General features: G+C 36.8%; 2 protein-coding genes across 3 annotated transcripts in view; both read right to left on the minus strand.

Moving 5' to 3' along the window:
- The window catches only part of LOC137294324 (UDP-GalNAc:beta-1,3-N-acetylgalactosaminyltransferase 2-like), a 552386-nt gene that overhangs the window by 234182 nt on the left and 299625 nt on the right, over positions 1–18579 (minus strand). The window lies entirely within an intron of this gene.
- LOC137295039 (melatonin receptor type 1C-like) overlaps positions 2667–18579 on the minus strand; it is a 92108-nt gene continuing 76195 nt past the window's right edge. For both annotated transcript variants that reach the window (XM_067826302.1, XM_067826301.1), the window contains one exon: positions 2667–6717. In XM_067826302.1, coding sequence (XP_067682403.1) covers positions 5021–6085 — 1065 coding nt within the window. In that variant the 5' untranslated portion in view covers positions 6086–6717 and the 3' untranslated portion in view covers positions 2667–5020. The remainder of the gene's footprint in view (positions 6718–18579) is intronic.

Below are 18579 nucleotides of genomic sequence, written 5' to 3' on the forward strand. Positions count from 1 at the left end.
TGCATGAAAGGACTAACTTTATTAAGGGACTCACCACTAACTGCATGAAAGGACTAACTTTATTAAGGGACTCACCACTAACTGCATGAAAGGACTAACTTTATTAAGGGACTCACCACTAACTGCATGAAAGGACTAACTTTATTAAGGGACTCACCACTAACTGCATGAAAGGACTAACTTTATTAAGGGACTCACCACTAACTGCATGAAAGGACTAACTTTATTAAGGGACTCACCACTAACTGCATGAAAGGACTAACTTTATTAAGGGACTCACCACTAACTGCATGAAAGGACTAACTTTATTAAGGGACTCATGACATAAACAATGATGATAACTTTATTAAAGGACTCACCACTGACTGTATCAATGGACTCACCACCAAATGTGTCATTAGATTAACACTGGCAGTATCAAGCGACATACCACTAACTCACAAAAGACTCACCACTAAGTGTACCAAGGGAGTCATCACTGACTGTATCAATGGACTCACCACTAAATGTACCATTAGATTAAACACTAGCAGTATCAAGGAATGTACCACTTTACCTACAAAACGACTCACCGCTAACAGTATCACTGTATCAGGTGACTCATCACTAACAGCATTAAACATCTGACACTATCAATATCAAGGGCTCACTGATAACTTAATCATAACTCTCACCACTAACTTTATCCAGGGATTTACCATTAACTTTATCAAGGTATTCACCACTAACTATTAAGTTCGTTTTGGGCAACAGCAAACTACATTAACATACTGTATATATCACCGTAGATAAGCCGACCTCATAGATAAGCTGACCTCTTAACTTGACTCTGAAAATGAGTGTCAAAATGGTATGTTTTGTATATAAGCCAACCCCTGTGATGGTCTGCAGCCAGCTCACACCTCAAGACATCTGGTACCCCCAAGAGAAGTCCCTGGATGTAAGGGCATGGTTAGTTTTGTATGGGCTGGTAGGTGTTTATCACTTCGCTAGTACAAGTGTGTGAGTGAGTGAATTTGGTTCCACACTGCATGGAACAGAACTATAGTTATATCACAGAATGTCAACTAAATGAGCAAGTCAACACTAAAGTGATACAGGTTGTGAAACATGGTGCTGCAAGAACTGGAAAACACACCCAGGACTAACAGCATTAAAACTCACTACACTTCATAAGATGAAAGACTATCCAGGAAACAGTGGTGCCTTAGACATGTTGGCTATCTGACCCGAGTCTGACACATGGGTCTGTCATGTTAAATGTCATCACTGGTCAGCTAGTTGATGGGATCACTGTAGCTTGCAGCTCTTACTTCAGGCTGGAAGCACTAATGGATTAATTTCTTGGTTTAAATACACTACTCAACTTTTGCTAAGTGCCACACCTTGCACTAAATATTTTAATCCTTGGAAAATGTTGAGTTGTATGCAATATTACCCACTAGGGCAGAGTGATTGTAATTTTGACTATTCAGGCATGAGTGCTAATTGGTCTGTTTTGATGACATCACAGTGTTTTATTCTGGAAACAAATGTGACATGATGTCAACCCATTGTCCATATTTTAACCTTGACTACACAACAAGATGTGGACAATACGATGGAATATCTCTGTAGTGTTGCTATGTCATGTTTTATTAATTTCCTTTCATAAAATGTCAAAGATTGATACACAGAACTGAAACAAAACTCAGAATTAATCAATGCTGCATACTGCTGTGTACAACTCAAACCCATGTATTAGTACACACATTCAATTTACATAATCCTTCCATAGCGCGACCTTGAGTAAAGCACAGCCACAGAGCATACATTATCCCTAAATTCATAATAAAAACAAGAATTTGTCACAATATTGTGTATACAATGCTCAGCTGCTTTGAACCTCCAGTATTTGACTCCAGTTTGTGTTGACACAATGCAAATTAGTGACATTAAAAGATACTGTTCACTTACATACTGAAATAAGTTATTGATAAAGTCAGTCTAATTTGTGCTATTTTACAGCCAGTTACTGATTTTTCTATTTACTAGGCTTAGTTTAGTCTCACTATGATCATGTTTGTTCAACAGTCTTCAATATACACCTTTCCAGCACTTGCTAAGGAATGCAAAAACCGAGGGAATATATTTCTGGTTCAGGAGCTTGATATCATTTGTCAGGTCACATGGGCAGCTATTGCGGATATCATGAGTTTTGAAAAGGAAAATAATCATTAGTTTTTGCTACTTCATATCTATTGCAAAACAACAATGTAAGTATGTATTTATAAAAATGCAGTAAATATAAATTTAAGTGAAAATATATGTATTAGATGGACTGTTTTTCAAAATGTGTCCTGCAGGAATGTAAGAATAACCACTTGGGATAGTTTGTTTGGAACCAGGGAGAGATAATTAATTATTCCTTGGTTGTTTTCTTTCTACTGCACCTAAAAGCAAGATTAAAGGAATTACAATAAACAGTGAATACAAGCCTAAAACCAATTAAGTAAAAGCAGGATGAAAACAAAGTATGTACTTTAGCCTTGCGAGATGAAATCATCGATTGTAACATTCAACCTACAGCATGTTGATCTACAGATTTTCTTATATGTGTTGATCTGTGCATAAAGTTTGATTACTAATTGAAATGCATAAAACTTAAAAAACAACAACACATGAAATAAACACAGGCACTTTATTGTGTACTCCTGTATTCAACAGATCAGGCAACAATATCGCAACACAGGAGAAACAACTTCCTTACGAGATAAGCTCACACAGATAACACGTATAGATCACATACTGATCTAACATTAGCAGTATGGTAAAACCCATCTATCCGCTTACTTTGATCTTCGAGATACTGACACTTATGCTGAAATGGACGACAGTACATGGATGAAACATACACCACTATCTACTTAGATCTACACTGTTTTATTTCTTTGATGACAGGCTGATGGTGAAACTGACAGACTGATGGCTGAAATGCTTTGCCTAAGAGACTAGTATACTAAATGATTACCATTTAAAATGTTACCATTACTTTGGTTGTAAAATACACTGACATACAAAAGTATGTGATTTATAACAGATAGATTTATCTGATGAAGAATGAAACATTTCATCTTTTATCACAGTGACATTGGTTTGCAGTCAGCTGGATAAAAAGCCATATTACTGAGGGAAAACTGATATGTTTCTGAACTTTTTAAACAATTAAGTTATAACATAGCACAGACCTGTCAATGATGTGGCAGAGCTTGTTTAACTTCAGTTGGATATATATCAATACTTCCAAGTGATGTAAACATTTTTCCTGAAACTGTTAGAAAGTTAATAAATTATCCATTATCATCCAACATGATGATTTAATATGGAAGGAAAGCCCAAGGTGACGTGGGTTGGAATATTTCTCAACTCAAAGAAACCTATATACTAGTAATCTGATTCACATAAAGTCCTGCAGAACCAAATTGCTTTTCGAAAGAGCGTAAAATGTACACACGAAATGAATAAGTTCTACTTGATAAAGATTTTAACATATTAAAGAATTTTAAAAATGATTAAATTGGACATCATATCAAAAAATTAAGTATTCAGCTATTTAACACAGAAGACACTATGATAAGACTTTTTGTCGTCAATCCAAATCAGGCCATTTACCCACGCTCTATGATTTCATAATTTTTCATAAAAAGAATATATTTAGTGGCATACATATTATCTGATGTTGAAAAGTATTGTTAATGAGAAGTATCATAAAAATGCATTCGGTCAGTGTGAATGGTCTTTCAAATGTATTTTCAGTCACAGTGATCATAATCACAAAACCACTGTAGTACCAAGCTTGGTTGTCGTTCACAAACAGCAATGATAACAGATACTGACTACAAGTGACATACTAATCTAACATCAGAAAACTTCACAAGGAGCATGTAGTTCATCTTTTTATTCTGAAGTTCATGCATTTACAGTTCTGGCAGATAATTGTACTTTTTTTGCAATTTCAACATAACAGCTAACAAGTACAGCTCTCAAGAGCATGATGAACTATGAATGCATGAAAAGGGGTCTCTTGATTGCAGAACAAAAAGATGACCTATGTCTCTCAAATCTGTGAAACTTGTTGTAACAGAAACATTGCTCAGATCACATGGTGCTCAAATGTACAAAGAAATGGCAACAATATCTTCTTGAACCATATGTACAAACAATATTCTTTCCACGCTATATATTACCAATATTTCTCATAAACAATGTACAAAAATGGAAATTCATTCTTAGCTGATGAGCATTTTATTAAAAACAAAAGATTGGTGAAAGGAAAAATATGCAATACAATTTGGCATTACAAAAACAAAAAGAAAATAATTCCATTCTTCTGTTATGTAATCATAACAATTTACTTAATGTTCCAAAACAAAGCATGTAACTCATTAATACTACAATATTTGCTTGAGAGAACACAGATGGAGAAATGTCTCTAAGATGTCTCGTCATTATAATAATACATAAAATAAAAGAATATAAATTCATTTCTTAAAGCAAACTCTAATCTTATCATATATATTGTGACATTCATATAAAATGATATATACATAATCTTAAATATACAATTATCACTACATACATATATATGTACATATGTTTGTTTTTTTTTACCAACTGGTGTTGAAAACATATATAGTTGTGCTTTTTTTCACAGCCTAACATTTATACAAGTTATACTTACACTTTTTGTTCTGAACATGTCATTTGCATTCTTGCTTCATGAACAAGATCTCAGCACATAAGTAGGCAGGAGCACTATGCAAAAAAATAATTGTGTGAACAAAAATAACATGTCTTGTACATGGTTCCCGTGGCACCGAACTTTGAACAATATCCAGTGTTTTGTACCAGTATATACAATATTTACATCATTTACCAACATATATATAGCCTAAAATTTAGTAACTAAACCTTTCCATTTTTTACAACTGTTCATAAAGTTCACTGTTGTTCAAAACTGTTAGAACAATGTTCACAGTGTTCACTTCAGGGGAACTTGGGAGTTTAATGGAACAGCTTCAGTGTTCACATCGCTGACAGCGTTCGTTTCACCGTTGGACTTTATGGAAGCTTTCCGCAATTTCGATCGCTCTTCCGTCATACACCTCTCTTCCAAACCAAGGGCTCGGAAACAAGCCCTTCGGATTTTTCTGTCCATAACACCATATATGATTGGGTTACAGGAATTGGCAACTGCGTACAGTACCGTAATCGCAACATAGAAATCAGCACTAAATTTAAGTCCTTTATCAATGCTACGGACTATACCATAAGGCAAATAACCAATAATAATCAGAAGAAATACAAGCCCGAACATTTTAGTGATTTGTATCTCACGACGCAGCCATTCCCGTTTCCGACTTGCTCGGAATGCGCTTGACGACTGATGTACTTTGACAAATATGGCAATATAGCACACAATGAGAACAAGTGATGGCAACATCATTAAAACAACAGATACCAACATCGTATAGAGTCCAAAACCCTTTTTCACAATGCAGCGAAGAAGCTTTGGTTGATACTGGGACATGTAGCCAAGGTGTGGTTGGATAAGAAACAAAAGAGGGACTACTCTTGCAGCAACCAAGACAAATATTGTGTATGCCTTTTTGGAGATTTTTTTGTAGAAGGTGTTGAAAACGACAACGATGAGTCGGTGAATGGCTATGAGACCTGTGTGCCACAATGATGAACCCATGAGGAGGACAGTGAAATGTGTCACCATTTCACAAACAATGGACCCTGTTGCCCAAGTCATCATGAAGTAAGATACTAACACTAGCAGGTTATTGATGCCCAGGTTGAGTATATCGTTGATACAGAGGCTCACGATGAAAATGTTTGTGATGTTTTTCAGTTCCCGCTCAGTAAGAATCACAATCATTGTAAGAACGTTGGCAAAGACGCCCCACATCAGTGACATCAGCATCACAATGGCACCAACCTGCAAGGCTGTAGCAGACGGGCCAGCCAGACCAGAATCATTGGTGTCATTGTGATGGAGGGATGAGTTCAGGGTAGAGTTTTCATAAAGAGCGAGAGACATGTTGAAACTGTTTATCACAACTTGCAAAAAGAAACCAATAATCAGCTTAGAGAAACTGATAACCAAACTTCAACAACTTGCAAATGACATCATTCCTTCCTTGGACTCCACTGTGAAGCATTCCAAGCATGATAATCGCAACAAAAAGTACAAACAAGAAGAAAAAAAAGGATGAATGAATTTCTCTGCTTGACAGAGTTTAAAATGCTTCAGTATCGAAAAAATATGTTAATCAAGTCACGATTTCTCTTCTCCTACTTTTGAGGATCCACAGAAATGATTACATTGTATCCCAGCTGCAACGAATGTCTCAACAAGGTTAAGCAGTTTACCACACACTCTGTCAATTAATTCTCAATATGGTGAAAGAAATTCTTTTGTTGCAGGTTGATCACATCCTCTTTGGCAGCCACTGAATCACATATGGTCGAGCGTGCACGAAAGGCACTTTCCCAGCGCACACAGGTGTTGATAGCAAGGTAATTTCTGTACTGTGTATGAAGTTGACTTGCCAATAGTGATTTCCTCGGCAGTTATTTCACGTTCATTACGCCTGCTGTCGATATCGCTTCGCAGCATACCTGTGAGAGAGGGCGGCTGTCATCGTTGAGTTGGTCGTTGTGATGCACACTCTGTGAACAGCAACAGGAGAAGGTTATTGACTGTGTAACCAATGATCATTCATCAATATACTTACGACATTAACCTGTCATTCAAAATCATGATATAAGCTATCCTGTCATTTTGGGGATGGTTGGATTTATAGGAAAATCAATTTACTGAGTGTATGATTCTTGTAAGACGATGAAGTCAAATAGTAACTTTAGGAATGTACATACTTGTGTACTGAGCATCTGTGGTGAAACTTGATGCAGTACTCAAATTTAATGAGTACCATGATTCTTTGAATGTAACAATTGCTATTTGGAGAGAATTATTTTTAGTATGTCAGACATTATAAAAGGTAACTTTTTATGACCATTGCTTATGTGAAATTATTTCTCTGCTGTGAAGAACTTTGAACTAGAACGCCATGCAAAATAATCTTCAAACTTAAATGCTGTGTTAGAGTGACCTTTTAAATTCAGACTTTAACAAATTTGAAAGGCCAAACTAATTTTTAAATCTGTATTTTGATGAAACAGGAAGATGATGACAAAAAGAGCTCGCAGGAATTAATCTCACCACCTCCACAGACACCAAACAAATACTGACCTTTTTAACAACGGTGATTAAAATTTACGAAGCACTGAACAGAAATCATATTCTTCCAAACTGTTGTGTTTGTAATCAGATCTAATCAATAAATAACATTGATAGCATTATTATTAAATGATGCTATATAGGTTGTCCTTGACAATTTCCCCCACTAAGGAACAAACACAACCACTGACTCCAAATAAACCATTGTGTGACAGTAGGATAGGTCTTGAAATCATATGCACTAAAACATGTATGAAGTCACCTGTTGGTCACTCCTTCAAGTTCAAGGAAATTGATTACTTGATTTGATTAAGTGGAACTGATAACCTGAAAGCAATGCTACCTATCATGTGCACAAATCTTACTGCTATTCCAGCACAAGTCAAAATGTTGATCAAATTCAGATATCTATTTTCTGTATGGCTCCAGATTTAAAAAAACAAAGGAAATCTGAGAGTAAGTGATCTAAAATGAATGATAACTTACCATACTTCCTTCTCCTATAACCAACAAATATATTCTACACCAAAATTCTAACTCTAGGGTTGCCTAGTAGGGCCTACCTACCCTACCGCCCCCCTGTATGTCTAGAGAGAGCATAGGGGTAACATCACAATGACCATTATTTCAGTTCAGGATCTCATGGAGTACCATCTTGTAGCACAAGGAAACATCAAAGACAGGAATAGAAACTCAAGCAGGGCAAGTCTTGTTTTTGTAGTATTTAGTGTTTCATTCCAACAATCCATTATTACATTGTATTGCAGATAATCACACTCGTATTTGGCAGAGTTTCCTTGTCATCAGAATGTGAAACCAAACGACAGAACTGTTATTTTGGCTTACAATTCAAACTTCAACTTAAGTTTCTACTAAATATGTTCTTTTTAATAGGATTAGAAATAGTGCTCCATTGGCCAGACAATGGTAATGAATAAACCTGATAAAAATATCTTCCTTATTATCCTTAACCATACATTTAAAATTGAATCTGGCAAGAAATAGATGAATATTTCATTTACACACATGCACATACAATCGTCATTGGTAAACAGATAACATGAATATTTTATATGAATCTAATGTAATGCAATGATAGTTTAGGAAGTGTAATTCAATATTGTGTTTTATATATCGATTTCAGATTAACAAATGTCAAAAAACACACCTTCACTTTCTAAAGATCCCTGTGACCAAACACGCAAAGTACACAGAACAAATTTTTACCACAATAACATTCTATAAAGCTTACATGACTTCCAAGTTAACACTTTCTGTTCTTCCCACTTTTACAGTCCTGTTATTGATTATTTGTGAAGAACAAGAATACATGCAATGTTAAACTAATGTCTCAAAATATCACAAGTGTTTTGCAAATAGCAACAATCAGAACATTAATCATCATGACATATCCGCAGTGTTCAACTAACAAATTGATTTTTGTTATCAAATCTTTTTCACATATCAAATAAAAGAGCAACATTTTATCTTTAAAATTAATACCCACATGATATGTAACTACCTTTTGATGTGATATTTTTCCCAAATTAAATGTCAGTGACAAATGAACACCTAGGGTTAATGCCTCAGCCGATAATGAGATAGCACTGAGAGATATGTCAAGTTTACTGTCTCCCTTAAGTGACCCTACTTCTTCAAACTCTTGTAACATCCTTATGCCAGCAGACAAAATATAGTACTTCATTGCCAAGGAAACCACAAGCCGACCATGACATTCCCAAATGCCAACTAGACAAAATGTATAGAGTACTTTATGAAAGAAGTGCTTGATTTCTTGTTTATTGCTATAATACAAAGCATACACATTAGACTAGAGACCAGGCAAACACGTCACTGCTGTATACTGTCATTAACCTTTCCAAAAGAATTGCAAAGGATGACGTCACAAACATAACACGTAAGTTTTAGACGGGCGCACAATATGAAAGGACAGTTTAGCTTTTTTTCACCATGTGTCTTTAGTATCTTCAGTACAAATGTGCCAGAGGAAATGCAAAATGTGTCATTGTCTACACAGTTAGACTAAACACTGTGCTGGAACTTACGTACATTTACCTGGATGTATCTATTCATACTATCAACCTGAGGTTTCCTTGCCCCAAACAGACTTAACACTGCTCACTGTGTGATAAACAATATTCATGCACTGAAATCCTTGAATACCTGCATCTGCATTATGAATAAGCGAGTGTGTTTTATGCTGCCTTTAACTATTTTCCAGAAATATCACAGTGAGGAACTGAAGAAATGGGCTTCACACATACCCATGTGGTGAGTCAAACCAAGGTCTTGGCATGATGAGTGTTAGCTTTAACAAACAGACTACCCCCTCACCCCCTCACCTCCTCACCCCCTCGCCCCCTCACCCCCAGAAATATCACAGTGAGGAACTGAAGAAATGGCCTTCACACATACCTATGTGGTGAGTCAAACCAAGGTCTTGGCATGATGAGTGTTAGCTTTAACAAACAGACTACCCGCTCACCTCCTCACCCCTCGCCCCCCACACTCCCTCGCCCCCTCACCCCCAGAAATATCACAGTGAGGAACTGAAGAAATGGGCTTCACACATACCTATGTGGTGAGTCAAACCAAGGTCTTGGCATGATGAGTGTTAGCTTTAACAAACAGACTACCCCCTCACCCCCTCGCCCCTCACCTCCTCGCCCCCTCACCCCCAGAAATATCACAGTGAGGAACTGAAGAAATGGGCTTCACACATACCCATGTGGTGAGTCAAACCAAGGTCTTGGCATGATGAGTGTTAGCTTTAACAAACAGACTACCCCCTCACCCCCTCGCCCCCCTCGCCCCCTCGCCTCCTCGCCTCCTCGCCCCCTCGCCCCCTCGCCCCCTCACTCCCTCACCCTTTCATACTACTAAACCCCTGACTGGTGATACTCGAGTCATTTGAATATATATCTGGCATTGTAAGACCCAAGGCTCTCTAATTTCTGGGTTTCACAGAAGAATAAAATATCCCTTGAGATATTGAGATAAGATTGAGAAAGGGATCATATGACCAGTAACATGCAGAAACAGGTGAAAATTTGAAAGCAAAAATGAAAAAAAGGACAAAATATCTCCAATAGTCACCATACACTGAAGAAAACACAAGGTGACATTAGGCAATTTAACACAGTTGACATGTTTCTACAAATTTCCTCAAAGTGCAATAATATTCCTATTGCTGAAATAGCTGCACGACATAAAACTTACTTTTATTGATTGACTTCCTAAATAATCAGAATATGAATATTGGAATTACAATATTCCTACCTGAATCCAGACAACAAAGGGATATTATTCCATTATAAGCCATCGGATCACATTCCAATTTCCGGATCATGTTCATGCTACATACACCAAATCCTATGATCATATTCTGTGTTGAAACCTCTTATCAAACATGCCTCAGTATATTTCGCCATGCAAGAGCTCGCACAATGATCAAACACTCTCACAGATGAAATCCAAATTGCTGTTAGCACCATCACTGTTATAATCTGATGGGTCTGCGTCTTTCACGGGGCTAACAAGACACACAGGCATCACATTTCAATATGTTTGTCGATAAATAAAGCCGGTGACAAGGTCTATCTCAAATCTGATGTTATTGAATACAAGATGGGAGTCACAGGAAGTGAGCTTAATGGACCTTGCAGGAGACCCTCGGTCAGCTTCATTCTCTTTGAAATGGACAACTGTCAGAGGCATGTTGATTCCTATAACAACATGACACCTATTGATTCAAAGTAAATGATTAGCGTTAATTTCCTGATTGACATTCTCTTTCACTGGGCTACTGTTAACAACCCACATTTCCTGAAAAGCCGAGAACAGATGGATGATATTTTCCAAAATTAAATATTAATAAGACAAGACAGTATTTTTACTTTTGTCCCTGCAAATTTAAAGTATGTATTTTTAAATCCAAGCATTGCATTGAGAGGATGTATTTTCAGACTAAATAGTTAGCATATTGCAGACACATAGCACTGAGGTTCATAACATGCTACTGATGCCTATTACAAATTGATGCAAATGATCTTAGTTATTGATATGTTTAAATATTAATAACTACAGATGGAAAATAATATCAAAACAAAAAATGATCCGAATGTTGCATTCAATGTTGGTTAAGTGTAATAAAACTAATAATGCATCAAAGAACATGGTGTTTGAGCATGTGTTGCCTGAAAAGACTGATAAATATCAGTATTTCAGGAAAGAAAGCACGAAATGCTGATTGGATTCTGACCAGTTCAATGAAAGTACTGGCAGATGGCGTGGGGGTGATTGATCAATCAACAGATAAGCTGTGATACATTCCATGCACTGGAGTAGTCCAGTTAAAATAGTTAAACTACACAATGTTACCACTACAAGCACTGCTAAAGGGGACCACTGAACTCAGAATATCTACACAAGCACTGCTAAAGGGACCACTGTACTCAGAATATCTACACAAGCACTGCTAAAGGGGAACATTGTACTCAGAATAACTACACAAGCACTGCTAAAGATACCACTGTATTCAGAATAACTACACAAGCACTGCTAAAGGAGACCACTGTATTCAGAATAACTACACAAGCACCACTAAAGGGGACCACTGTACTCAGAATATCTACACAAGCATCACCAAAGGGGACCACTGTACTCAGACTGACTACATAAGTACCACCAAAAGGGAACCACTGTTCTCAGAATAACTACACAAGCACCACCAAAAGGGACCACAGTTCTGAGAATATTTACAAAAGCACTGCTAAAGAGATAACTGTTTGCAGAATAACAACACAAGCACTGCTAAAAGGGACCAGAGTAGTCAGAATAGCTACCCAAGCTTCACTAAAAGGGACCACTGTACTCAGAATAACCAGTAGCAAATCTAGAACCATAACTGGGCAAGGCAGGACTTAAAGAATACAGTTTCTGGCATGCCCAAGGGTTGCAACTCAAGGCGAGTTTCAGTACTATTGACACCTGGGAAACCTGCTGAAAAAGCATTCATCCCTGTTACATGGTATATCCTGAGATATACACTTTCAGAGCCTCATCAAACAACAGCACTCATACAGTATTGACTTCCTCAGCAAATGGTGATAATCACATGTGTATGGATAACCAATAAACACACCACATGTTCCACTAATCATAGGTTTGTTGTGTTCCATTGCAAGTTTTTCAATGACCACCAGTCCTGATCACAATCTCTAGGAAATGACAAACTGTTTTCCTATAGTGAGCAGACGTTTCCCGTGTTTACACAGCACTTCCAAGGCAAACAGCTATAGGTAGTAATGTCCATGTGAAAGTGTACCTCCATACATCCCATCATGCATCTGTTATGGTCAATGACATATTTTGGTAAGTCATTGATGGCGTAGTGACAAAACTAATAATATGTTTAAGATTTTCCATTATGTTAGGCTTCTGAACACCATTGATGGTTTAATTGCAAACTATTACTATTACAGACTATTGATGTTTTAATAACAGATATGGTACACTATAATCTGTTTTGAGGAAATCAATAGACTTTTTTTATATGGGCACTGGTATGAAGAATGAGCTGAGGTTCTTTTTCCACCTGGACTCCGACACTCAATTGGACCATGAGAATCTGTACAGAAGGCCCAGAGTACCTACTCATTATCTGTGCTTTTTTCCAGAACTAGAATGTAGAATTAAAGGACCGACTCAGCCTTCAAAACCAATAAGTGAACTGAAAGCAATTGCTTACACAATGTATTTGTTTACTTCACTTCCCATTTCACAAAATTCATAACTTCATACAAAACTCATAATAGATAATCAATGAGTAAAATTTAGTTTCTTTCATTTGGTGTCAACTACACCCCATTTTGTGGCATGGACAGAAATATTTTTTGAAGGATAGTGAAACCCATTTCCTATATCCCCTACCCTATTTTGCTGTCTGTGAAAGATTTTGAGTGAGTACCAATATTGCCCCAATGTGTCATGGTATGACTGTGTTTTATGCCACATTTAGTAATATTCCTGCATTATCATGGCAGGGAACACCACACAATTGGCTTCACAAATTTATTCCCACTTAAGGAACTAAAATTGGGTCTCCTGCTTTCAATATAGCATCACATAATATATATACATGCATAGAATCAATATCTTGACAACAGTCAGCGGAATATCCTGATAATGACTTCATTGTGTTCCCTGTTCAGAATCCAGGAATAATAACAACTGAAATGACAGTCATGCTTTTCCAAGCCTCAATCCCAGTATTTTACCTATAACTGCAGGTGTTACTGGGTTCTTTCTTGATCACCCCAAGTGTGAACTGCTTATTAACTGTGATATGCAAGCATACATTAATAAAATAGACCAAAAAAATGAAAAGGAAGGTAATATAATCAGCGATCCCAACACACGTACGTAATTGTGTATGGTTTTATGCCACTTTTAGCAATATTCCAGCAATATCACGGTGGGTGGACACAAGCATAGGGAGCTCAACCTGTTTTCTTGTGTGTGCGTACGTGTGTGCGTGTGTGTGCGTGTGTCAGGAGCCAATGGTCCAAACATGAGGCTACCCAACAGCTCATTTCAAGCAAGAATTTTGATTAAATGATGAGTAACACTCCACAGTACAGTGTAGGAAGTCTCGTTAACTTCCTTGTTAAAAGAGCTCATGCTTTTATTATTCCCTCATGAAACATGATAAAAGCACCCTTCAGTGGCAGAATTCAGCATGATCAAACCGATTATGGAAGACACAGATATATTCACTTGCTCATATGTCAAATTCCTTCCGGATTCATTGATTGATTTTGTATAATTTGGGCGGGTGGGTGAGTGGGTGGTTTTATTTCATGGATGACTGAAGAAGATTTGAAGTGCTAATTATCTTGGTAAAGGATGAGCTGTAACCATGTTGATGACAGTCTTGACAGACAAACATACAACTAACAGTCTCCAGAAAGGAATCAGACCTAAAGTGAAGTTTCAAAGCATTGTGGTCTACTTGTTTCACTGTCAAGCAAAAGCATATCGCATATCACTTTCATCAACATCGCTTTCATGAAGCAGGGACTTCATCGGATAGTGAATCAAACCTGAATCACCAGCTTTAACCACAAAGCTAATCCATCAGCCTAAATCATGATAATAAAGAAATAGCTGCACATGTTTAAGCTCAAAATCATTCTTACAAATTGTTATCATGATAAAACTATTTCAAAATTTTCTGCAATTATCCATGCCTGATAATGATACATTTTACATATATACGACTGGCAGTTCAACAGCAAGAGAAAAAAGGAAATTTGTTTTTTTTAGAGTTTATTGATGACACAACGGTCATTACGATGACAGACGAATGACTGACATTAATTTCCTGGTGGACACATTAGTATAAGGCCTGCAGGAGAGGATGAAAGACAGGAACGTCATTGGACAAACACATTGAAAGATGGACCATCTTCAAAGTAGAATTTCCTTAAAGAGGGAGTGATGACACAGGCAAGTGACAGGTTGGAAGAGAACAAAATTGATTCCAGACATGACCATCGATGACATTGATGAAACTACCAATTAACATGGAACTGTCATCATTTGTGTTTAATTAGTAGACCACAGTGCCATAAATCTTCAAATTAGAGAAAGTGTCACAGATGTCATGGTCATGACAAACATGACTACCAATCAGTTAACTTGATAATTATGTGAGTGAGTGACAAGTGTTTAATGCTGCTGTAAATAGATTTACAGACACATCACACAATATCAGCTTTCATATCAGTAAAAAAGTCATTCATTCCGACTAATAAGAGCAGTTTGAAGCTGGTCGTAGATAGTCACATGTCCAGCAAACATGCAACTAAAAAAGTCAAGATTATATGGAAATGTAGTCGCAAGTCCAGTACCAAATGTACGGGCCAACTGTGGACTAACCTAGAAAATGGCAACTCAGAGCTAGCAAAGCCTCACAGTCACACTCCTTATGAAAATAAGCAATAAAATAGCAGTGTTTTTCATACATTTCTAGAAAAGGGGACTTTTCCTGAGAGCGTTTTACCTAGGCAAATTTAAGCACATTTTGACTGAGGACGTTTGACCATCAACAAACTTGGATTCATACCTTTGACTAGCACCAACCACCACAAGTACTATTTTGACATTTTCCTCCAAACAGGTGGTTCAAGAAAAAACATTTCTGCTGATTTTGTCTTTCACACTTCGGCAAAAGAAAAAATTGTTTCCTTGCATATAATAAGAAAAACATTTTCAGATTTCAAAAGAAAATATCAATTTTCATGTTACTGAATGTTTCATAAAAACTTTCAAAATCCAGTGCATTTTGAGTGACACATTGTGATATTGCTTTCACACTTATCAACACCTACTTAATTTCTATCAATCATTTTGGTTCCATGAAGGCGTGATCTAACCTCAATTTTCCAACTTGGAATTTGTTTCAAAACTTGTAGAGATCTATAACTACAGAATACAATCACTCAAATACTAATCCTCCATGACCTTTCTTTCAAGTCTAGTCTTCAAAGTCTAGGTCATCAGAAAAGGGCTTCACACATAGCACCCAAATGAGGAATTAAACCCGGGTATTTGGTGTGACAAGTGAACGCTTTAACCACAAGGCTACCCCACGGTCCTGTTTGGTCTTAAAAGTTCATTTCGAAACAGAAAGGTGTAACTAAGGCAATCAGTTTCACATTCAGATCTCATTCACTGCCTCTGTGAAAACTAGTGGTTAAAAGTGACACACAATAGTCACATGGTAACTACAGTATTGCTTGTATTACAACAATCACTACACTCTAAGAAAGAAAGCAGCATAATTTGCATCAGGTTTCATGTCAAAGACTGCTGGGAAAATTAAGCTAAATGCAAAGTTATAGCTCCAGGACACAAATTAATGCCTGGAAAATTTAGATAATTAGTTAATTTTAAGATGAATACAAATGACATTTTATGACTATAAACCAATAAAAAATGCTTTCATACATTTTGGAAAATTATCGGCAACAGGAAGATAACTTTTTTTTTCATTTCTTCATTTTTAATGGGATTGGGTTTCCCGAAATAATACTATCATCCGCATTTCACAATCTGTCAAAAGAGATATGTCCATGTGCAATACACTATCTTCTTCATGTCAGTGATGATGTTTTAAGCTGTCTTGTATGAGTCATGTAATTACAATACCCAAATCCAAACGAACCTAAGAACTATCTTCATTCCAAGTAAAAATGACCAAATTATAAAAACCCAAAAATGTGCATCAGACTCCACTTCCTGGTGACTCAGTTTGACAATTGGCCCGAAGACATGCTTGCTTTCCCTAATCGAGATTAAAAAAAAAATGATTGGACAAAATAACTTTTGATACAAGGCAAACTGTGATTGTAATTGTGCAGATCAAATTTATTTTTGTAATTGCCCTGGTATCCTTGACCTGAAATACACAAGGTGTATTCAGAACAATGAACTATTCTAGTGCAATGGGAGCAGTGGGGTAGTCTAATGGTTAAAGCATTCACTTGTCACGCTGAAAGATATGGGTTCAATCCCGCACATGGGTACAATGAGCGAAGTCCACTTCTGGTGTCCCTCACCATGTTATTGCTGGAATATTGCTACAAGTGGCGTAAAACCCAACTCACTCACTCTAGCGAAAGATGTAAGATGTAAGCAGCGTGTAAGGACAAGTCTGATAAGCTTCATCAGAATCTGTCATAACACACAACAACCAACACTACCAAGCAAAAATAATATATAATAAGGGGCATGTATAATGCAATAAACTCTATTCAATGGATGGACGCTCATAGCGCTAACAAATGATGTTTAAAGAATGAAGTGAGATCATACGTATCACATGCGCTTGGCTGTCTGGCAGAACTGAAGTAGTAGAAACTCATAGGAATCAAGCCACCGAACATGTTCACCAATCCAAGGACTGTCTGCTTGCAACATTGCTTAACTTCAACTGATTTGAGACCTGAGCTCTTTGTACAGGCCACACACCAGTACTGGAGACTTGTCACAAACAGTTTGATTGTCAATAATTTGGCCACAACGACGTATTATTTAATTTACATTGCCTTATTGATTAAACTCCTAGCTCACAATATGTACATTTTTCCTTACGTACACAGAGCCAGTGTCAACTTTTGTACTATATGATCATTTTTTAATTTACAGGGATATAGGATAATTTACAATGTACAGTGGAAGCCCTCTAAACCAGCAACCCTCCAATCTGGCTTGCCCTCAATATCGGCATAAGAATTTGGTCCGGGTCAGAGGGTAGTTATTATATGATTATTTACACACCCTCTATTCCCTTGCCGGGCTATTCCGTATGTCAGCACAAGAAAGACGCCAGATCAACTGTTTGTACAGTAATCAAAGCTCTCTAAGCTGGCATCCCAGCTCTCCTGTTGATTGGCTGAACATGTATTAACATCACAGCAAATTGCCATCAGTATTAAGCTCACTGGTTAGAGAATAGGTCTATAGGTTGGTAAAGGTAAATTGGTGAGTGACGTATGCCACTTGTATTATACATTCACTGTCATGTCACAATTTGTCAGTCACTCATGGTGTTGAGGTAGCTTGACCAGTCTGGCTGGGAAAAGTTCACCAAACCAGTACGCCCTCTATTTTGGCATTTTTGGCTGGTCCCAACAAGTGCCGGTTTAGAGGGCATCAACTGTATTCCTTTCTTTATTTGAGGCTTTAATACATTAAGGCTTCGTTTGATACATTTCCATTCACAATGAATGTACACAACTGCCTGAAATTGTTTAACACTTAAAAAGCTTCCTGACAAATATTTATAATACCTGGCATGCAAATCTAATGATTAATAATTTAGGACAAGCATAAGATTAAAAAGGTGACAAAACCTTTGAAGATTGGGAGCTAAAAGAAAAGGCTAGATAAATGAGTTGAATATATCGCAGAGAGATGTATAAAATGTTTTTAACACATTGCTATGCTTTAGGTTAGCTATGGGAAATTTCCAAAAACTTGTTTCAGAATACCTTTTTGTCTTAGTATGAACAAAATATTTGAAAACTGCTAAATCAAATAAGAGGAAATATGTTCAATAACAAAATAATGTTTGATATTTCTTTTTTTCCTTTTCTTCCAACCTGTCTGAAAGCAAATATTGATGATCAAACAATCAAAAGTCTCACAGTAATAGTTCATCAATTGTTTTATCATTCTGAACAAATATTTACTCACACATTATT

Source organism: Haliotis asinina, chromosome 8 (genome assembly GCF_037392515.1).
Source record: "Haliotis asinina isolate JCU_RB_2024 chromosome 8, JCU_Hal_asi_v2, whole genome shotgun sequence".
Lineage (NCBI taxonomy): Eukaryota > Metazoa > Mollusca > Gastropoda > Lepetellida > Haliotidae > Haliotis > Haliotis asinina.